The 22759-nt window shown below is 40.6% G+C and overlaps 1 protein-coding gene across 1 annotated transcript in view; it reads left to right on the top strand.

Moving 5' to 3' along the window:
- The window catches only part of GRAMD4 (GRAM domain containing 4), a 76312-nt gene that overhangs the window by 35824 nt on the left and 17729 nt on the right, over window positions 1-22759 (top strand). The window contains exons 4-8 of the mRNA XM_066550783.1: window positions 9947-10067; window positions 17599-17660; window positions 19569-19701; window positions 20180-20205; window positions 22023-22114. Coding sequence (XP_066406880.1) covers window positions 9947-10067; window positions 17599-17660; window positions 19569-19701; window positions 20180-20205; window positions 22023-22114 — 434 coding nt within the window. The remainder of the gene's footprint in view (window positions 1-9946; window positions 10068-17598; window positions 17661-19568; window positions 19702-20179; window positions 20206-22022; window positions 22115-22759) is intronic.

Genomic DNA, 22759 nt, shown 5'->3' with positions numbered 1-22759 from the left:
AAGAGTGCAAAGGGCTTAGTCTGCTGGAGTTTCCAGTGCATGTGGTTGGAAAAAGCTTTGTCTTGGAGCTGGGACAATCAGAATCATTTATTTCTAAAGGACTTCCTGTTATTTTAACCTAGTTTTTCATACATGTGAACACTGCCTTGGGCTAGTTAAGGGCTCAGTTTTGGAAGGCAACTACTGACCCAGGGCAGTTAGATTGATATGCTAAGATTAGTAGTTTGCAGTTCAAAACCTAGTTGTATCTTAACAAAAAATAAAATTGTACCTGCTGCTGTTGCATTTGAAAGACAAAACAACCAACAAAACAATCTTTCTGCTTTTGCACCTTTTTTGTTTGAGGTAAACACCTTGCTTCCTTGTGCCTGCTTATAGAGGGCAGTTTTGGAGATATCAGTGCTCTTGTCCTGGTGCCACAAGGTGCTTTGTAAGCACACATGCATCCTGTGGTTTATATGAAGTATTAGCTAATTCTAATTCAAGGGTGTTGAAACCTTTTGCAATGTGGAATTCAGCAGCTCAGGAAAGAGGAGTTGGTAGCACCAGCTGAGAGTGAATAAACCTGGTGACTCTTAGAGAAGAGGGTTAGTCATGGACTGTTAAATCAAAGGAACGTCACATGAGGATGAGGAGTAGTAGAAGGAAATATAATTCTCTCCCAAAAGGGTTTTTGCATTCCACACCACACAGCTGTCTGTGGCAGGATGCTTTAAGGTCTCACCAAATCAGTGGTCTCAGTCATGATGTTTATACCACATGACAAAAGAAGTTGGGATTATGTTGCTTTCCCACTGAAATTTCTGCTGTGGCACACTGTTCATCCTCATGCCTTTTTGAACCATTTATGTGACTAACTCCACAGGATTTTCTCTGGCTTTCACTTCACTTTCTGATAGAAATGACCTGATGATTCTTTCTAAGAACAACCTAGAAGAATACTGACCTCATGGAAATAGAGCTCTAGAAAACCATACATGATTCTCAGGCAGAACTGGCATGTTAGAAAGTGTTAAACCTCAGAGGCCAAGCGTGTGCTGACCAGCAAAGGACCTATGCTGAAAAGTCCAGTTCTGTGCAGAAATGCTTATACCTCCTCAAACAGTGCCAATCATTCTGTGTGAGGAGTAGGCAGTGAAGCTGCCCAATTACCAACTGTGTCAGAGCACCTTCTCTTTAATTTCCCCTGATGTGAGGGTCACACCAGCTGCAGTAGCAGAGCTAGAGAAGAGCAGAAGAATAGATTCACTGCATTGGTTTTGCTCTTTTCATACTGACTTAGCAGCCTGTAGTCTGAACCTCAGGTTCAGAAATCATGAAGCAGAATCTAGAGCTGATTTGAGCTGATTTACATAGCAGGTGAAGACCCTGGCAAGAGAATAAGCAGCTGCTGTGTTTATCTGAGAGACCCAAATCCCAGCTGTGGGCCATAATGGCCATTCCTTGCTACATGGTCAACCCTTGGCAGGTGATGCTGCACCAAGGGCTCTGAAATGAAGTGTGCTGGTGCTGGTGAGTGCTGAGGGTGCTGTGGCACTGGAGTTACCCTGGGTTTCTCACATCCTTTACTCCTTCCTCTAAACTTCCTTTCTTTCAGTTTAAAATCCTGGACTCCTTAGCACTAAAAATGTATCCCTGGGAGATTACCTGTCTCTTTTGAGATTGTAGAGTTCCTCTGATGAAGACTGGTTTGCCTATGGTGACTTTTGGGAAATCTTTAATGTTTATCCTGGGCACCTAGAGTAGACACAGTCAAAAATATGTGAGTCCAGCCTTTGCTATAGTGCTGTCTCTTTACTAGAGCTGCTCTCATTTGCTTCCTAACAAAATTTAAAGTTTTTCTAGGTCTGACTTCTGTCTGGGAGAATTCTCAAAAACTACAGAAAGTTTCTTAAGAGATGTAGGAAAGATTTTGCTTATACCCAGAGATACTCAATGTGTATGTTGAGTTCTCATACTCAACGTGTATGTTGAGTTCATTTCTAGCCTTCCTGGGAAAAAAAAAACCAAACCAAAAAAAAACCCCTCCAAAACTCTGACTTCATTTTCCTGGAAACACTTGGAAGAGGGAGTCATGAGCAGTTGTTTGGGGGTCAACAGGCCTCAATACAGACTAATGAGCATTCAGATCTCCATTTCTCATCTTCAAAAACTCTGCTCTGACTGGTGGAAGAGACAGATTAGGCTTTTGCTCACTCTCAACTTGACTTCCCAGAGCATGAGGTTCCTGAGACAGGGGAGAGGGACAGGATGTGACTCCATGCCAGTACAGCAGCAGGCTGGGGTCCTGGGCTGTTCCTTGGTGTGAGCCTGGCTTGTGCAGTCTGCCCTTGTCATTGTACAAAGGATGCACTTGGTGATGATGTAGGGGATGGTGCTGTACGTGAAGATGCCCAAATGCTGCAGGATCTTGTATTGTCACACTGCCTTTCATGAGGCTGATGGACCACAAAAAATGCAGCACAGTGCTCAGAGCGATGTCGTGTTCGAGCTGCTGTGGAGCCTTGAACAGATCCCACCTACACACTCTGTTATGTGTGTGGGCTGTGCCTATTTCTGCCTTTTTTTTTGGGTGCCCAGCTTGGCTTTGATAATTGCAGAGATGGTGTGAAAACCCAGGCAGGGTCAGCACTGTTGTGCCTCTCCCTTTTGTATAACTGGGACAGAGATTTTGGGAGCTCCATGTGGAACCTGCATTTCCCTGCTCAGCTTAGTAACACAAAAGCCTTGGAAGAGCCTGCTGCTATTCCTAAGCCAGACATTATTTCAACATTTATAGACTGTTTCACTTCTGCCAAAACCACAGAGTGAAAACCATTCCTGCAATAATGACAACATTTTTGCAGCTCTGTTTATTTTAGGTGGGTTTTGCAACACTTCTGGCATTTTTATTCTCTGAAATTCTGAAAATTCATAGAGGAGCAGTATTTTTCTTTGCTTTTAAACTGAACTTTTAAGTGTATCTAGCAGCACAAAACTTTCCACTTGGTGTTTTGAGAAGGGGGTCTGTCTCAGTAAGCTATATTTTCAGGAAGTGTAATTTAGAATCCTTCCCTAATGAAGGGGAAATGATCCAGGTCTGTGTCTATTACAACATGAAAAAGCTCCACTGAAAGCACTAAATGTAAATGTAAAGTTACTAATTGGTAGTTAGCTTAATGATTTTGTACAAACCTTAGCAATGGCATCTTAGTTCTTTCTAACCTCACCCACTCCAAGTAGGACATGACAGGAATGGTGAGAGAGGAGGCTGGAACAGCCTGCACAGAGGAAGAAGACTTTATAAAATACGATGTGTTTTGTAAATCAGTCTTCCTGATCACATGAAAGAGGTCACTTTATATGAAACTCTTGGTGTTGAGGTGAAGAGAATACCTGTGAATATTAACTGACTGAGGGAGGATGCTGCTTCAGACTCTGCCTTCCCTCCACTGTCTCTGGATCAGAGTTGGCTTGTTTCTTATCAGCAGAGCAGGAGCCCTGTCAGCACGCTGCTCCCTGTCCTGTAGGCATATGCAAAGAGGCTCAAAAACTGGTCTTTCAAAGCTCTCCTTAGTGTAAGTACTGGGGCAGGAGCTCTGTCTTTGGAAGAGCAAAGGGAAGCACAAAGGAACGATGGAAACAACGCAAAGCAAAAAGCGATTGTTTAACTGCCAAACCTGTGTTAAAGTTTTTAAAGGGAAATTGGCATGACTGGTTCTGAAAATGACAGGTCACTTCTTTGTTTTGATGTGTGCAGACTTAGCTGGAGAAAGGTGATATTGAAAATGTGGGGTTTATATTTAAGCATTTCACTTCTCCACTCTACCAAATGCCTGTATAAAGTGGGCAGAGAGGAGGGAAGGATATACACTCAGTAAAGATACTTAATCATTAATGATTCTGTCTGCCTTTTGGCTTTTTATGACACCAATATTCCTATTAGAAAATCTTTTTCTGCTGTATGAAAGATTAATGCAAACAAGCAAGAGGCTTGACCACAAGGGAAAGCCATTAAATTGACAAACCAAGGTGTTCACAAATGAAAAAAAACAAAACAAAAAAATAAAAAAAGAGGAGTTCTTCCAGACCAGTTGTTGTTCATCTCTGGAAGAGCTATGGAGAACAAGAATACTCAAATCCATTTTGACAAAGGACATTTTTAGGTTCTTCTTCATAAAATCCTTAGAGCAATCCTCCTAAGCAGTGAGCTTTAAGATTCCCTAGTGAAGTGTAGAAATCCAAGCATGAAACAAACATGACCGTAAGAGGTGACTTAAGGAAGAAAGGACAGTTAATGAAGTAGAGCTGCTAGAGTGATGGCTTAAATAAGCACTTTGCCAAGCATCTGGCATGCAAAGAAGTAGAATATCTCACAATGTCTGGTAATGTTTTATCTGAAATCTTTTGGGTAGATTTATGATAAGTTCTTTGGCAATCTCCATGGTTCTCAAGTCACTGATGGAAAGAACATACGCCCTGGAGAAGGAGAATCATGGATTAGAAGCAGCACAGGTAACAAATAATGCACAGTTAAGCTGTATCTAGTTGTAGCTGTGAATTGTGACCATGCCTTCAGAGGAGTTAGGTAAATTCCAGAGTAAGTGTAAGCAGGAAAAAAGCAGATTAGGGAATTCCATTGCAGGTTCTTCCTCCATCACTGCTTGTTGGTCAGACAATATTCTTTGTTTGTCCTTGCTTTATCATAAGTGATGGAGCTGTTCCATGTCTTTCACAGCACTGCCATTTGCTGCTGGTTTTAATGATGAAGACTAAAAGCTCCTCAGTGTCTATGATGATAAAAATATCTGATGTTTTCAGACTCCTGACATTTTGTTAGTAGTGTCATATAGTGGGTTTACCTTGGGACAAAGTTAACATATTAGCTTTCTGTAGGAATGAGGAGTCTGGCAAGGGTGGAAGCTGCCTGCCCTGGAGACAGCTCCCAGCCCCATCAGCACAACTGGTGAGATCCAGACTGAACGTGTGTGGTTGGGATTTAATGTATTTAGTAACAATTAAATAACATACTTGAACTCAAAGGGTTGTAAGGAGATTTACCATGATTAACATAGATGTAGAAGGGTTATTTTTGTCCTGTTAAGTACTGGTGTTTCCCCATGTAAATATGACAGGGTTGCACACATGCTTTTTGCTGTTTCTAGTTTTTAACTCAGATTAAATTCCTTAGATTTAACACTAGACTGAATTCAGGTAGCTAGAAACAGTGACTGGCAGTCTCTAGCTCTGCTCTGAAATAAATTTTTGGTCACTTTGTCCCAGAGGGGGATTTTGCAGCATACCTGTAGGTCTAGGAAGAAATGGTATTATATAAAACAGCTATGAGGAGGCTCCCTAATCTACCTCCAATCCTGGGATTAAGGGAAACATCCGCTTTACTGCACAAGCAGTTTTGAATTAGAAATCCAACATTCTGCCACGCCTTTCTAGCCTGATGTATCATCCTTCTTTTCTAAACACCACTCACATTCTGTTCAGTCACTAAATACTGAATACTAAACACTTGGGTGTTAAAGTGCTTTTTATCAGAACATTTCTTACAGGTGAATATTCTGAGGAGCAAACTGAAATTTTTCATTTGCTGTAGTGGCTGATGTTGTAAGATGATGCAACAAAAACACTGGGTGCTGCTGTCTTGTAGCAGTTTCATGGTATCAGCTAAGCTTTTTGAAATGCTAAGTCTTTCCATTTCAGTTGTCAAATCCTAGGAGTTCAGGTGCAACACTTCCATTACACTTCACAGAGGATAAAATGCTGTAGATAAACTGAAATGGATAAGTTTTTTTGGTAGCCTGTGAGATACATCACTGATGATGATCTTTACTATGGGGTCAATTCTCGTAGGGTTTACAGTGCAATAAGAAGTGTAGTGATTACTGTCATTGAAACACCACTGTTGCCTTGTCTCACAGACTTTTATAGCTCATTTTCAAAGAGCAGTAGCATCCAGATATTGTTCTGATTTTCTACGCAAGTTGACTTTGCTAGAGAGCTTCTAAAGCATTTTTTTCAGAGTCACACTTGCTGTCCAAACCTAGAGTTACCCAGTGTGTAGGTATTTAGAGGTTGTGACTGAGTTCATAGGCTTCTCTAAGACTCAAGGGCATGGAGGTTTTTTACTCTAAATTCTCTACTTCATTACATATTGTGACAAAAATCATGGCTAGCAACAATATCTATGATTTATAACTCAAATATATATATATATATGTGTGTGTGTGTGTATAAAAATATATATTAGGCTATTACAAATTCCTGGGAGCAATCAATAGTATGGCAGCAACCAAATATGTGTATACTGTTACAGGCTACTGCAAACTTTCACTAATTAAGCAAACTTTCCAGTAAAACCACAGAAAATGTAATTATGATGGATTATTTATATGCACATATAAAAATGTTTACATTAATACCAGTATCCAGCTTATTGGACAGATGTCAGAATGGGCCAGACCATCCCAGATGTTGGAGGAAGCTGTCCTGGGTGAGGGTCCAAGATTTCTTAGAAAGTTTGTGTGAAGGGTTCATCTCGTTTAGGAAAGGACAAGTATGTGCAGCATGCAAAGTTCTTGGAGAGAGAAGTTTTGTTTTGGATAAAAATTAAGTCATATTAGACAGAAATAAGGAAGTGTAGGACTTTGCCACTTCAGCAGCCAATAGATGCTGTTAATTTCTATATTTCACTTGGAATAGCCAATATAAGTTGTTTTCTGTTCTCTCAGTACAATTATTTTTCTAGACTGTTTTCTTTTTCCTGCAGATAAAACAGCCAATGGTAATTACCAAGTCTTACTTCCTTAGGATGCTTTCCCTGTTTTTGGACTACTTTTCACCTTTTCAGATGATAAGTGGCTGTTGTGTTTCCTTGTTTTTGTGCTTATCAATGCTATCTCAGGGTGTCTCAGGTTTGTAGGTACCAGGCTGTGCATTTCAGAGAGGCCAGCTGCACTTTTCAACAGTGCTTCTGGTTCCCAGGTGTGGTTCCCAGGCATACCAGCATTTTCTCTGTCAGTATTTCAGCAGACACTTTCTTCTTTTAGTAATTTCCCCCCTCTAACCAGGTCACCTTCATGGCTGCTCACTTCACCTGAGTGTCCAGCTAAGACATGCACTGAGCCTCCAGCAGTATTTTAATGTTTCTTGCCCTGGAGGAGATAGTGAGCCACGATGGATGTGCCTGGGAAAGAAATTATGGAAACTGATTAATCTGGAACCTTGAAGCTTGATGTTTCATGTTTTATCATTTTGTGTGTGTGCAGAGGGGAGAGGATGTTTGAATTTTGACTGACTGAAGATGAAATCCAAGGAGCCCTCTATTCTCATCATCATGGATGGTACTCATCTGTAAAACTCAGTAGACAGATACCATGGTGAAATATTCTTGTGTATTCTTCTCAGGGGTCCATGACCTCTGCTCTTTGTAGCCAGCTTCAGTCATTCTGCAGGAGGGCTCTTCAGGGACAGAGAAATTTGCTTTGAAAGTGTAGATGAGCTTGGCCAAATGGTAGATTATTTCAGGGGAGAGAGCAAGGAAGAGCTTCCCCCCCCTTCCCTTCTCTGTGGCCTCTGTTGCTTAGCAGACTCAGGAGTATTTAACTAACTGAACACGAAGGTTTTGCAGTGCCAGACCACACTGCTGCCAAAGTAGCAACAAATACTGCTTTAAGGGCTTGATGAGATGGATTTGGATTGCAGTCATGTATGGGAAAGTTAGGAAGTGCTCTGAAATGTGAAGCTATGACAGTCCTTAAGGATTGGATGTTGTATTTTTTGTTTGTTTGTTTTATAGGAGTTCTGCCTCTTTCACTGTGCACCCTTTAACTCTGCCTCTTTCCATATAGAATACTTGGCACTGCTTGTCCTTTTTGGAGGACAAGAGGTACAATTTCTGGAGGTTTTGTTTTGGTTTTAGTAGTACAAGATGTAGCACAATCAGAACAGCTGGAATTAAGGAAGCTGGAAAATCTGACTTTCAAGGACACTGAGGTTAATTTATAATTTGTGTGGTTTTTTTTATGTACACAAAATGCATAGTCACTTCCTCTTTAATCAAACAAAAAATGCGTAATGAAGAATTTTTTCCCTTTAATGGTCTTGAGAAGATAGTGTCTCTATCAAGCTTTGGAACTTTCTGTGATATCTGCATGATATTGCACAAGCTCCAGTGCAACAGATGTTTCCCCTCAGCTGTGTGCAGGCTCTTGTTCTGAAACAAGGCAAGCCCTTGAAAGTAGGGTAAATTAATTATAAATTTTAGTTTTCTTGTTGAATTTAAAATTCCTTGTGGATATGTCATTAGGAGCAGCCCCATGTAGAAGTCTGCCCTCATATCCATATCTGGACAGGAGAGACAATACCTTCTGCACCAGTGACATTTCCCTGCCCCACCCCTGGGGGTTCTCAGTTTCAGTTGCTGGGGATAAGGTGGTGATTTCTGTGCTCCAGCTCCTCCTCCCAGGGTCACCATCTCTCGGGGGAGATGGGTAACAGCGCTCCTGTCTTTGTGGTGGAGTTCAGTTGTGGAAGCCATAGTGTTGTCCCCTTGATTCATGTATCTTCTTCCCATGTCCCCTAATTCTGTGCTCTGAAGCTCCTGCTCTGCTGCAGGACAGTCAGCAGATGGAGTGACTGGACACCCTGCACAGGGCCTGCTGCAGGGCACGGAGAGTGCCTCAGTTCCTCTGGACATTTGCACTATGGCTTCAGACCTTCTCAAGAGCCATGGTGCTTGGAGTCAGTGAGGCTCAGATACCAAAATTCTCTGAGTATCAAAGATTTAGAAGGCAGTATGTAAGAAGAAACAAAAGACATTGTGTAACAACCCTCTGGAGGGTATAAAATGGTATTCGAGTCTTGTAAAACAACGTAAAAAGCCTGAATCCATTGTGCTTGTAATGGTAGTAGAAATAGAAAGTAGTTTCTGTTCTGGTTTGCTGTAAACTTGAAATACACCTGCTGTTCTGCTATTGATTGTTGTGATTGTGCTCAAAAACCATACCAGAAAAAAAAAAGTAAAGTAAATTTTGGTTTTAAAAGGAAAAGGAAAAAAAAAAAAAGAGAGAGAGACTCCCAATCTTATTTTTGCCATGTCTCATGTATGCCTATCTGGAAAAGCTGTCAGTAATAGTGACTCCATTTTAGCTCTAGAGTAAAATAAGGTCATGAGCAAGGACACTGGCAGTGACAAAAAGCAAGGCTAATTAGCCACAAAAAAGCCTTATACATACTTGATACTAACTTCTTGTGAAAAATGTTGTGAGAATGTTTATGTGTTTGTATAACAAAATATGTGAGTATATTTATATATATAATTATTCCATGGAATTTAGTAGCTTTTACACTTTTCCAACAACCTTGGAAAAGTGTAAAAATTTAAACTTAGTTTCTTGTTTCACAACCCTTTCTTAAAATTTTAAGGTTCTGAGGCTCATAGAGGCACCATATGACTTAGTGCCAGAAATTGATGGGCATGGGTTTATATGGCATCATATAACTTCTTTTCAGTTTATGATTTTGTGTTTTCCCACCCACAGACACAAGGGAAGAAAACAGATTATTTTTTTGTTATGACCATTGGATTTAGCAGTAGACAGCCTTTCCTGCTGATTATTTCTTTGGGGAATGAAGAGTATGTCATGTTTAAGTAAAGATAGCTGATATCTTGTACCAAGGGCTTATTTTGCATCTTGAAAAGAAAACTTAGGAGCTGTTTTCCTCCTTGTTTAACAATAGTAATGAAACATTTTGTACTTGATACAGCTGTGTGCTTTTTATGAAGTCTGTCTATCCCTTGAATACTTGTTTTTTTCTTTTTCTGGTGAACATATTTGGTATAGCACAGCTAAAGAAATCCCCACACCAAATCTGTCATAATTAGATTTTAAAATTTCTTATAGAAATACTTCAGGGTAACTAAATCTTTATCTTCTTCTTCTTTAATTAACAGAGGAGGAGCTCAGGAAGCTGAGAGAAGAAACAAACGCTGAAACATTAAGGCAGGAGCTAGAAAAGGAACGGCAGAGGAGATTAGAACTAGAACAAAGAGTCAATGAAGTACTTAAAGCAAGGTAAGAAACATCTTCACTGTAGAGCTGAAAGCCACTTGAGATCTCTGTCTGTCTCTGGGAAGTGCTGGTAAAAGCAAATGTTTCCAGCCCAGGTGCTCTTAAATTAAATTACTGGTCACAGAGAGAGCAGCTGTCTATGTTGTCCTGTAAAATGACATCATTAACATCCATGTACATATAAGTTACTTGGCCATAAGTGCTGCTGTAGCTATAGAAGTGCCATGACACTTTCTAGTTGAGATATTTTTCATTTCACCTCTTCTGATGCTCTCCCTCTGGGATCTTTCCTTCCTGGAGCTACTGAATGCCAGAGCCTTTGCCATGCCATTGCACATGCTTATCCTTCTCAAAACCTGTGTCTTCTGCAGACTGCCCAATCCTTGTTACTCTTACTCTAGCAGCAGCAAGGATGTCCCAGCACCACAGCAAAGCCCTAAATGCATGTGAGTAACTGGACTTTGAGCCTTTCTTGCCACTGCAGTGACAGATGGAAACACCTCCCCACACTCCTTTCAGCCTCAGGGGCATCCATCTTGACGATGCAAAGCATCACATTTGATGCAGTCTCTCCTTACTCTGCTTAGCTACGCAGATCTTCAGACCACAGCAGTTGCTTGGGGCTGGTTGTTCTAGACCCCTTGTGCCTGTTGTACCTTCCCCAGCAGGAGCTGAGATCACTGGGCTGAGCAGCAGCAGCTGTGGCTCCCCACCCAGTGCTGTCATCAGGACACGCTGCAGGCAGAGTTGGTGATCATGTGCTAAGCACTTCCACTTACTGGGAGGTGACAAGCAAGAGCAGACAGGCAAAATGTTTTGCTTGGATATGTGATTTCCCAGTGCCATGCAAATTCTTCCCAACCTCCCACTTCATTCTGTACTCAGGTATAAAAATACCTTCCCTCTCAGGCCAGTCCACATCCACTGGTAGCAGTGAAAGTAGGAGCTATTTATAGGAAACATGTGGGCCTACTTTCTCTCTGTTCTCTGTCTACCTCCTGCTCCCATGGAATCATAGAATTATTTAGTTTGGAAAAGACCTTTAGGACCATCAAGTCCAACCATTAACCCAGCCCTGCTGAGGCCACCACTAAACCATGTGGTCCAGAGCCACATCTACATGTCTTAAAATTCTCAGGGATGGTGACTCAACCACATCCCTTGGTAGCCTGTTGCAGTGCTTGAGAACCCTTTTGGTGAAGGAATTTTTCCTAATACCAAGTCTAAAACTCCCCGGTGCAACTTGAGATCATTTCTTTTTGTCCTATAGCTTGTTACCTGGGAGAAGAGGCTGACCCCCACCTGGCTACAGCCTCCTTTCAGGCAGTTGTGGACAGCAGTGAGATCTCCCCTGAGCCTCCTTTTCTCCAGGCTAAACAGCCCCTGTTCCCTCAACCACTCATTGTGAGCATACACATACACTTTATTTAAGGGTGTCAGAAGGTACATTGCTGTCTTTCACTTCAGTCTCTCTTGGCAGACCTGTTATCCATGAATTTATTTAACACTATTAATTGCTGGAGCTGTCTTCTTCTGGAAACTGTGGAGACAATGCATTACAGAAGTCCCCTCTTAACTCTAAAGAAGCATTTTATTTGCTTTCCTTTTTAACAGATTTTATAGTGGTTTCAAGAAGTGCCCCATAGTTACAGAATTGTAAGAAATGGTGAATTACTGTTTAGCATTCAGTTTATTTGCCATTCTTAATGAGTCCTTTCTTCTCTTACATTCTCTCCAGACTAAAGTGTTCCAGCTTTTCCACTATCTCTTTAAGAGTTCTCCATCCCCTTCATCAATTCAGTTGCAATTTTTTTAACTATTTTAAGAGTTTGAGCAGTATTCAGAGTGTTGGTGCACCAAGGCTTTAGATAAAAGATAGATTAGGCCTTCCCTCTTATTCTCAGTACCCACTACAGTGGGATTTTTTCAGGTGATATTTCACAGTGATGGTTTTCTAAAATCACTGGTTCTGTGCAGGATTGGTCTATGTGAAGTCTTTGACCTGTCCTGCCAAGTCAGCTTAGAAGGGGCTCTTGAAGGTCCTTGTGGAAGAGTCTGGTTCCCAAGCCAGCACCACAACTGTGCAGTGGGAAGGTGGCCCAGACTGCTCTGATCTGGACTTTTTTTGAGTGACATTTTAAAGTTGCTCTTACAGCTGGGATGTGAGAGTGCAATTTTATTGCCTGTGCTGGTTGGTCTGGCTGTGTGTCTGGACTGGTATTGCCTGTTAGAGTGGACAGCTGAGGAGGAGAAGCTTGAGCCTGTTGTGTGCTGAGAGGATCAGTTGGCACAGTGACAGCTGTGCAAAGCACTGAGCCTTGTTCCCTGCTCTTGGTAGATGAAGCTGATGCTTCAGGGAAGGGTAATTTCTCACCTGTGACTTGCTCCTTGAAGAAGTTGCTTGAGATGCAAATTCCTCGTGCTTGTCTGTAGAGCTGGCACAGCTTTGTCCCGAGGGTGGCTGTGCCTGGACTTCAGGTCATGCACAGAGAAGGGGGACAGGGATCTCCTTGTGGCTGTGAGTCCTGGAGGAGGATGAGGAGCTCTCTGGTTCTGCACAGGGGTACTCATCATCCTGCTCTGTTTCACAGTAATAAGGCTGACTCAGAGTCTCATCTGGCCCACTGCAGCTTATCAGCACAGGTTTTACTGAGGAAAGAGATGGACAGTCTTTGTTTATCAATATTTGTGTCGACATCTGTACCTTGTTGGGTGGTGAACAACAGCAAACCTCTAGCAGGAGTGACAGTGCTAAATTAAGGTAGGATGACATGGCTCCCTGAGTGCTATTTAGATACCCTAAGGATTGCATTAGTCCTGTCAGCTTGGGTATTGCACTTGGGGATTACATTCAGTCAATTATCCTCTCTACTGAAGTGTTTCTCTAACTGGTCTTACTACTATTTCAACCTCTTTGTGACAGGGTGCATAAGGTGACAACAAAATAAGACTTTGAAATTTTTTTGGTTTCTACCCAGGAGGAGAAAATTTTGTTTGTCCATGATTTTTGCTTAACTTGTGCTTCATTGTGTGAAATTCTTCACTGCTTACTATATTTTGCACTTCATTGTAGACATTTAAAAATACTTTTATTAGGACTGCAGGGGAAATTTTGGCTTACGTAGTCAAATATGTAATAGCCCATATTTAATTGGAAATTAAATATGGGCTGATGGAAATTTAATTTTATTAAGCAAAGTAATATTTATTAATAAATAAATATGGCCTGATGGAAATTTAATTATTAAGCAAAGTGGCTGCAGCAAGTTCTGTGTGGTTATGTCAAATTCACCCTGCTTCTAAGGTTATTGTTAGCAGTTTTAAAATAGAGATTCATATGTCCCCTGGTAGGGGAGGGAGCAGCTTTGTGGTACTTAGTTGAAGGCTGGAGTTTTCATGTACTGTTCCTTTTGCTTGCAGAAGTAAACTAATACTAACGAAAATCAAACTGTGCTCTGGCATAAGAAAGAAATTATTTTAAAAGTTGCAGTATTCAAAAGTATTCGTGAGGCAGATAATACATGTATCAATATAAAACATGATGAAAAATGTTTTGCAAGGAGAAAACAAGTTCAAAATCTAAATTTTTTTTTCTAGTGAAGAACATGGGCCTCCTTCATTGAGGTCACAGTTGTGCACAGGGAAGAGGGTAGAGTGGAAGAAGAGGATTTTTGGTGCTTTTGTTTGTCATGGTGTTTATTGTTTGTATACATGGTGTATCGTTTGTATTATTCAAACAATACATGGTGTATTGTTTGTATATCTGATTATTCAGAGATACAGTGGCCTCAGCTGAAGTTTTCCACAGATACAGTTCAGAATATCCCAGCATTTGGTATGGCAGCTGAAGCTTATGACATATTGTGAGCAGAATGATGCATAAATAATCTGGAATAGTTTGTGAGAGCTGTAACTGCCATATTTTCCAAATTGTGAGCTACAGTCATGCAGAAAAGAAAAATAACAAAAAGTTTTGCAACACCACTTACCAGGAGCTTGTGACTTATGCAGCACACCTTGTTATTAGTACCATTGTGAACTATTTTTACAAGGACCAAATAGACAATGCTTCTGCATAAATCACTATTCCTTCATTGTAGATGAGAATAGCAAGGGCTTCTGAAATGTTTGGTGTGTTTTAATGGAAAGGAGATGGAAAATATGAAGATTATTTAACTTGGTTTTTTAACAGCTCTTCAGGGTAAGAAGCCATGCATACCTGAAAGATATGTTTTTAAACTAGGCTAAGAAAATACCTGCTTATTTTTGCATTTATGAGGTTGGAATGTGCTTTTGATGGAAGTACACACATATTCAGGTTGCTTTTAGCAGTAGGAAAAGTGTTAACAGCCTTGAGTGTCTTCTACAACAGTGGTTGAAAAACTGGTGGTGGGTTGCTTGTGAACTTGGAGTTAGCCTGTGGGAAAATTGCTTTGAATATGTCTGAGAACATCATGGCAGTGATTGCACCTCTTGTGTCCAGCAATTCTGGTCTGCATCCTGTTTTTTGGGGGAGTCTGTTGATTCACAGACATCTCAGCTTGCAGCTGCATTCAGGGCCTAATATGCATAAACAAAAATGTTTATTTTAGGGAAATGGTCTTCAGTGTCAAGGTTCCCTTAACTTTTGTGTTATGCTTGCAACTAAATAATTAAATAGCACTTGGGTGCTGTTCTGTGGGGCAGCTCTGAATGGACACTGCATCAGAGTGTGCTAGTTGCTTTTGAGAGTTACACGTGACCTGGTCATGAACAGCTCTAATATTCATTAATATTGATGCTTCCCTGACCTCAGTATATTAAAATAAACAAAAAAGACAGTTTGTGTTTGTCTCCTTCACTGTCTGAGCTTGCTCTTATCTGTTTCAAACAGCCTGTGCTTTAAATGGCTGCAATCTCTAGTTGCATAGAGATGACCTAGCTTCATGTTAGGGATGTGTTGGTGTTACCAGTTACACCTTTTTCTGAGTGGAAAGTGTGTCCAAGAGGAATTTTAATGCAGCTTGTTTTCTTAGGTTCAGGCTGCGGTTAGGAAGCCCACATAGGAACACAGTGCTGTTCTGGGGACTGTTTGTGTTTTTCAGCCTTTTATATTATCTCTGGCATGAAGAGTGGTTCAGAAACCTGGAAAGATAATTTCTTCCCTCTGTCAGTGGTCTTGATGAACTGGATGGTTCAACATGACCTGGTTTTACAATCGAACTTCCCAGTAGGTGTGCAAGCCCAAACAATGAATTCTGAGCTTCCTGTCACAGATCTGTCTGAAGTGGCTAATTATAACCTGATTCACAGGTGCAGTAATGAGCTGTCATTAACCTGATGATTCGTAAAGGTCAGGTTCTTCATGGGGAAGAAGTAACAGGCAGATGGCAAGTAAGACATTGCCAGAAAAATGAAACAAAAGCACCAAGAAGGGCCAAAGCCAGCTGTCATGTGCTCCTGATGGAGCCCAGTAAGGCTGCTGTACAGAGCTACTTCTTGGTGAGATTTTCTTGATTTTTTGCCCAAGAAATGTGAGGAGTAATGTTGCTGTGCTGCTTTTGAAAACACATCCCAGCATGTCAAAAGGAAGACCCAGCCTGAAGACTCTGACAGCTGACAGTGGTGGGATCTCATCTTGGCTCTGGTGTGACACCACCCCAGTCAGTGCCTCCACACATCTGGAATGGGCTGAGTAACTGATGACCACCTCCTTTCCACCTAAATGTGGCTTCAGCTTCAGTGAAACACAGCCCGAATGACAGATTTCAGCTGAAATGCTCAATATGTGGTGTAACCATCTGATGTGTGGCTGGTAGAGGAAAACAAGATACCACTGTGTAAGAGTTGGTGCAAATTTGATCATGTTTGTTGCTGTCTGTCTTTTGAGAGCTGGAAATGGAGGAGATGCAAGGATATGGGAGAAGAAGCAAGGATAGGAGGAGTTTTTAGATGAGGAACCTGTGACTTATATAGAAATTGGGGCAAAATGGCACAGGAACCAAAGTTAAAGTTTAGCTAAAGAAAATAAACTGATGACATTTCAGGTGACTTTCAAAAGGACTTTCTGCTGCAAATACAGAAGCCATGGGGAAAAGTCCTGACGAATCATGAAAGCAAGTGTCTTTCAAAGCCAAAAACATTGAATTCTGCTAATTAACACCAATAAATGTCGAGCTGTAATTCATAAATCAGTAAACTACTTCTAAATGTTCTTTTTAGAAATGAACAAGGATGTGGAAAGCTCATTAAGGATCAGGAATGCTAAGGAAGGAAGGGATGTACTGTAGGTCTCCATCATGTTCATTGATGTATGGTAATGTTGAGCAGCACACAGTAGTAATGACCTTTTCCATGTGCAGGCAGTACAGTGACATCTTTTCCTAACATCCTTTCTAGAGGAACAACAGGAGAGAGAACTGTGTGTCCATCTGTATTGCTGCAATCTGCCCAGTGCAGTGGGATCCCTCTCCTTGCTCTTCATTTGCTGACCATGTTTCACTTGATTTCCTTTCTGAGGAGCAAAAGATGAAAGGAACATTTGAAAATGCTTGCATTGCCTGATAAATGAGTGATCATGAAATTGCACAACTGACACTTTTATTTCAAGAAGTAATCTTCTCAATCATACAACTCCCTGCCAAAGCTTGCTGTGGCTGGTGTTAAGTTGTCAAAGCTCCTGCTTCCTTAGAAAAATCTTTCTGTTAGATATCTGCATAGATGAATGAAGACTTTGGGACTGAAGCCTGAAGTATTCTCAACACAAGTTGGCAGTTGGAGGCTGTGTACAAATGTAATTTGAAGCCTTGCACATGTACAGAATGCCAAAAGCATTTGTGTTTTAAAAAATCTGTTCACTTTTAATGGATGAGAATATTCTTGAGTCATTTTGAAAGGTGAGACCAATGATGCCAGCTTCTTGACATATATTTAGAACATTTTTGTTGCAATTTTTCAGACTATTTGATTTCTCAAGTTATTTTTCAAATTGGTTGTTATCTGTGTATTTTGAGAGTTTACAACATAACATTTTAAATCATTCTTAACACCTGTTCCTCTTGTGAAGTTGTTTGACCCTAGTAGCGATGGCAGGATTCAAGATTTGTGTGTTAAATTGTGGTTTTGTTCTGCTGCTGTGGTTATCAACTTGTGATACAGAATCCCTTTTAATTTCTTGCTGTGGGAAAAGTCATGGCTCTGAAGAATTTTCCTGGCAGGCATTGCAATGAATATACCACACAAAGGCATAAATAATGCAAGAAATTTAATACTACATTGTTGAGCAGTTGTAAGATGAAATGGAGCTGTTGTAAGGTGAAATGGAGCTGTTGGTGACAGGAATGGCTAAACCCCACCTCACAGTGGATGCTATTTCCCAGGATCCTAAGTGCAGTGAATATTTTGAGTTTTGTGAAAGGGTGTAAGCTGGGTTTTCTTTTGTCATGATTGTATAATCTCAGCTATGGAAACCATGGAGGCTCTGGTGTTTCCTTTACCTAAAAGGGAATAAATTCTTCCTCTGTAACATTTCACATTGTTTCTGTTTTCTTTGTAGGGCAGAAGAGGTGCCTGCAGCTCAGCAACCTGCAAAGCCACAGGCACAAGCCAATGGAACAGGTGAGCCTGGTCAGATCTCTAACAGCGCTTTAGTTCAGTTGGATTTTTTTCTTTTTTTTTTTCTTAGATCCTGAGAAGATCAAATCTTGCTTCTTAAGAAGCTGATTATAAATGACAATTCAAGCAACTTCTCTCTCTGTACATGATTCTGCATTTACTTTTTGTAGTTGACCTAGCATACCTGAGCAAGGAATTTATTGTGTATTGTAAGGCCTTTAGGTATGTAATGAAACCTATTGGCTCACTTCATCATTCTGGCATGCTTTGCTGATCCTTGACTTAGCAGAAAATATGTAATATATAGAAAAAATGTTCTGTTTTGTTCTCAATTGCAGAAGGTCTGTTATGCCCTTAATCATATTACTACTTCCTTCATCTAAAAGAAGAGACATTCTAGTGAAGGAGTAAGACTAAGAGTTATTAATTTGCTGGACACCTACACTGCCATTTCTCAAGCTGATGCTAATTATGAATTCAATCATGTACTACTGATGTATGAAAGAACTAAGGCAACAGTTAAATTCTTAATCTTTCAGTGCACTTTTACTTCCCTTCCTACCGCTTGTGATCGAGATTTAGGGTTTTAAATCTGTGGACTAAATCTGAAATTTCCCCTCCTGTACTTCCTCAGTGTCAGTGCTTTCTGTTATGTGGGCTACAACCTGACATTTTTTTCCTCTTGTCAAAATCTCTTTCTCAGTATTTTCTGAAGTATTAGCATGTGGGAAGCTACTTCATATTTTTATTCTCAAATAGAAATGTTGTCCCAGCTGTAAACAGTCACTAGATTCCTTATTTTTTCTAGATTTCATTGTAAATCATTAGTAAATGGTTTGATTCTATTTTCTGAGCACCAGTGGCTTTTTCTCATGAGCTTAAATGCATCTTTTTGGCTGTTGTAATTGGCTGATGAATCTTCCATGCCTCTGTTTAGTCATATATTAATTTAATGGAATTCTGTACTAAATTTGGTCATGGAGTAATTATGACCAGTATCCTCTTGGTGACATTGCTGCATTGAGCTATGTTTCCAAATGGTCTGTCTGTTCCTTCTAGACCACAATTTTGTGAGTTACAGGTGATTCTTTCATTCTCACTTGCAGTGCCTTAAGGCTTTTAGCCTGATTTTCTTGCCATGTACCCCTATATTATGTTATTTTTCCACTGAAACTGACACACAGAAAGTGTGCTTCACTTCATTATTTTGCTGTGTAAGACTTCCCAGGTAGTATTATGACTGTATATTCCATATATAGAAAGTGGTATATGCAGCATAATTTCTGAAGGCTGCCTTTAGAAAAAAAGAAACTGTGTGGTTTTTTTGTATAGCTCTATGAAGACACACACACACAAAATCTTTATGAACTATCTGTGGTTGGAAAGTGGAAGTAAAAATGGCTCTAGCAGAATCTTGATTATGTTTCCACCTCCCTTTCCTGTCAAATCCCTGTGGCTGCAGGGTGGCTGTCCATTTCTTTGCTCAGGAGTGTTTTGCTTTGCAGTTGCTTTTCCCAAGGTGACCCTTCAGCACAACAGGGAGCACTGCGATTTACGTCGGGCTTTGGTTTACAGAAGTCTCTTAACCAGAAAATGTTTTTACTGTGTTTGCTAAAAATTACTGTTTGTTAGGATGTTTTACTTTTTGTACTTTGGGTAATAAGATGCTTTCATGTACTGTCCTAAGAGCAATGCAGGAATCACTTTTAGTGTTATTTTACCAATTTAATGCAGTTGGGTTCCTGTGCAATGGCAGAAGTAAATTGCAAGTTTCCACAAAGAGTGTTGGTGAGGGATGGGGAAGCTGAGCAAAGTGTGCTTCCCAACAAAGCACCGTGTGTGGGAATGGGCTGGCTTTGGATTAAGGGGTCTTCTAGCATTATCCTGATACTTAGTGCTTCTTTTTTATAGATAAGAGCTGTCACACAGTCTCCTCAAGACTCCATAAGTGGTTTTGTGATAAATTTGGGGAGTATGTTGAGGACTTCAGATTTCAGCCAGAAGAGAATACAGTGGAAACAGAAGAGCCACTTAGTGCTAGAAGGTAAATCCCTAATGTCATTTTGAGAAATTCTTGGTGCCTTTACAAGTTACTTTTCTTCTCACTTTTTTTTTCTTTTTAACCAACATTTGTATGGTTTGAGCAAGTGTTTCAATAACAAATAAAAGTACAGAACTACCTCAAAAGTTTTTTGACTACTTTGGACAAAACATGAGATTTTAAGTTTATCTACTGTCTGAAATAAAATAAGATTTGTATTATTTACCAGGTTTTGTCATATGCCTCCCAGAAACAGTGAACAAAGTCTTAGTTAGGTTGGAGATCTTTTAAACTTCAGTTTTTGGTCTGATGCAAGGTAGATTGTATTAGTAGAAACACATTTTGTAGCAAGAAATAATAAAGAGTAGGCAAGAATAAAGGCTTATAGTTTCTAAGTGTGAAGAGTATTTCAAGGATCAAATGTACACAAGTGTGCACCAGTTGTCTATTTAACAAATTGCTTTTATCTATTATTTTTCAGGTTGACTGAAAATATGAGAAGATTAAGTAAGTACTTAGCAATATTTTATTTGTTGTGTTTGTTCTGGTTTCATTTGGGAGAATATTTGTGATTTGTTGTCAGTGGTGTACATGCATTGCCTTCAGAATGCCTTTTAAAAAATAGTATTAAAGTTAAATTTGGGGTGGTTCCTAACTTCCACTAGGTTAGCCACAAAATCTACATCCCTGTTGTCCAAGGAGCCTGACTCAGAGCTCTCCAGAGTGTTGTTGTCACCAGTGATTTCCAGCCTTTCAAGTCCTAATCTTCTCTATGGGCTTGGTGCAGGCTGCTGCAGCAGAGCAGGTGGAAGCAGCACTTGAGTCCATGAGCTCTTCCAGTGCCTTGGGTGTGCCCTTCCACTTCCTTCATCTGCTGCTTTGGATGTGCTGCTGGAGCTTAAGGAAATCCAGTGATAGTTGTGTAATTACTTCACACAGCAAGCGTGTTTGGATAGGTCACAAGCCAAACTGGGACAGCAAATCTGAGGCTCTCTTGAAGAAAGACTTGAAAAGTTGTGAGTTCTACTGCAAAAGAGAGTGAGAGCTTCTGAGGCTCTCTGTGCAGGAGGGATCATCATTCTTCTCATCAGGAAACACAAAACTGATGTGGTGCAACAGGCACCTTGGTGGCCTTGCAGCAGCCCTCTCCTGTTTCCTTGTGTTCCCTAGCTAGTTTGCCCAAGTAGTGAAAAGGACAAGAGGGTTTTAGGGAGCTGAGGAAGAGCTGCTGTTGTTCTTGCTGGCTGGGTGTGCCTGTGTGTGGGCCTCTCCCAGCACAGCTCAGTCTCCCCTGCAGCCAGACCAGAGTCTGCAGAGGTGGCACACACACTTCTTCAGGGGGTCATCTGCTGGGTTGCCTGGCTTAGCAAGAGTAAGCAGCAAAGTGCTAGCAATGGGTAGAGTCCTGCAGAGACACAGCCAGGAGATCCAGCCTGGCTCCAGTCTAGCTGGTGAAGCAGAGCAAGGGAGGGAAAGGCTCTGGATTTTGTCTACCTGGGCTGTAGTAAAGCCTTTGGTGCTGTTTCCCACAGCATTGTCCTAAGAAAGTGGCTGATCATGGCTTGGACAGGTGTGCCTTTACTGGGTAAAAAACTGGCTGATGGCCAGGCCCAGAGAGTGATGGGGATGGAGCTACACCCACCTGGTCACAAGTGGTGTTCCCCAGGGCTCAGTACTGGGGCCTGTCCTGTTCAACATCTTTATCAATGATCTGGACAGCAGCATGGAGTGCTCCATGTCACTTTGCAGATGACACCAGCTTGGACAGGAGTGTTGATCTGATGGTGGGTGGGAAGGCTCTGCAGAGAAAATCATTTAGGGGCATGGGTTTTGGTGGATTTAGCAATGCTGGGTTAATGGTCAAATGCAATGATGATCATAAAGATCTTTTCCCACCTAAATGATTCTGTGATTCTAAGTTGTTCCTTGGTGGCTTGTAATTCAGTCAGACTAATGTACATTGTTTTACAGTGAGACAAACTGACCTGTACAGTGGTCTTTGGGGTAGTGTGAGCATGGCTGAGAACAAGCTGCTTTTAGCATCCAGGGTGCCCTTATAAATGATGTTGATATTTTTTTCTTTGTCTATACATAAGAGTTGAGACATAATCTTTGTCTTAGGTAACACTTCATTTTTTGGAAATACATTCTTTAATTGTTCAGTTACATTGGTGAGTTTAATTTTTTTCATTTGGATAAGCCTTTTTATCATTACATGTTGTGAATATTCCTGTAGTTTTCTAATTTGATTGTTTGCAATTTAAAAGTGATTTAACCACTCCCAGCTAATTCTAATACTGTGTTTTTTCTCAACTTCCATTTAGAGAGAGGTGCCAAACCTGTTACAAATTTTGTGAAGAATCTTTCTGCCTTATTAGACTGGTATTCTATCTACACTTCTGCTATTGCCTTTATTGTAAGTTATCCTACTCCTCCAGGAGTAGTAAGAACTTGAAAAAAATACATTATTTGCTGAAATTCTTTGAAACTGCCGTATCTGAGTAGGGATTGTGCTGCAGTTCAAGTCAAATCAAAAAGTGTAATTTCATTTGACACAAAATAGCAGTAGTGGTCAGTTCTGTTATATAAAAAACCAGTTAAATTGTGTTTCCTGGGTCTTTTGTAGCCTAGCTTTGTAATTGTTAAAATAACTTAGAACTGTCTGGGTGTTGTTCACTCCTTTCTTGTTTCTTGTCTCCCAGACCTGGTAATTCAATGGTTACTTCAGCCTCTGCAAAGTTTCTTCTTGTCTAGGGCTGAAATGCTGAGAGTGGTTACATTTGATTGTCCCCATCAGGGCTCTTTGCCATTTGATAGGATCATACTGATGAGAGGAAAATGCTTTAATTTCAGTAGGATTCACTGTGCAAACATCAGGTCTGTGAGCTAGGTTCAAGCATTTCTATGCTATCTTAATGAGGTTTGGATGCTGCAAAGAGACATAAGTATCTAGTGGAGTTTTGGTTGTTTTCCTTCCTCCTATTGTTAATTAAATTATCTAAATTCTTTTGGTCATAGTGTATATAAAATGAATTTCTGTCAAATGATTTGGCAATAGCTG

The sequence above is a fragment of the Molothrus aeneus genome, chromosome 5 (genome assembly GCF_037042795.1).
Source record: "Molothrus aeneus isolate 106 chromosome 5, BPBGC_Maene_1.0, whole genome shotgun sequence".
In the NCBI taxonomy this organism is placed as follows: Eukaryota; Metazoa; Chordata; class Aves; order Passeriformes; family Icteridae; genus Molothrus; species Molothrus aeneus.
This window is presented reverse-complemented; position numbering and strand designations above follow the sequence as displayed.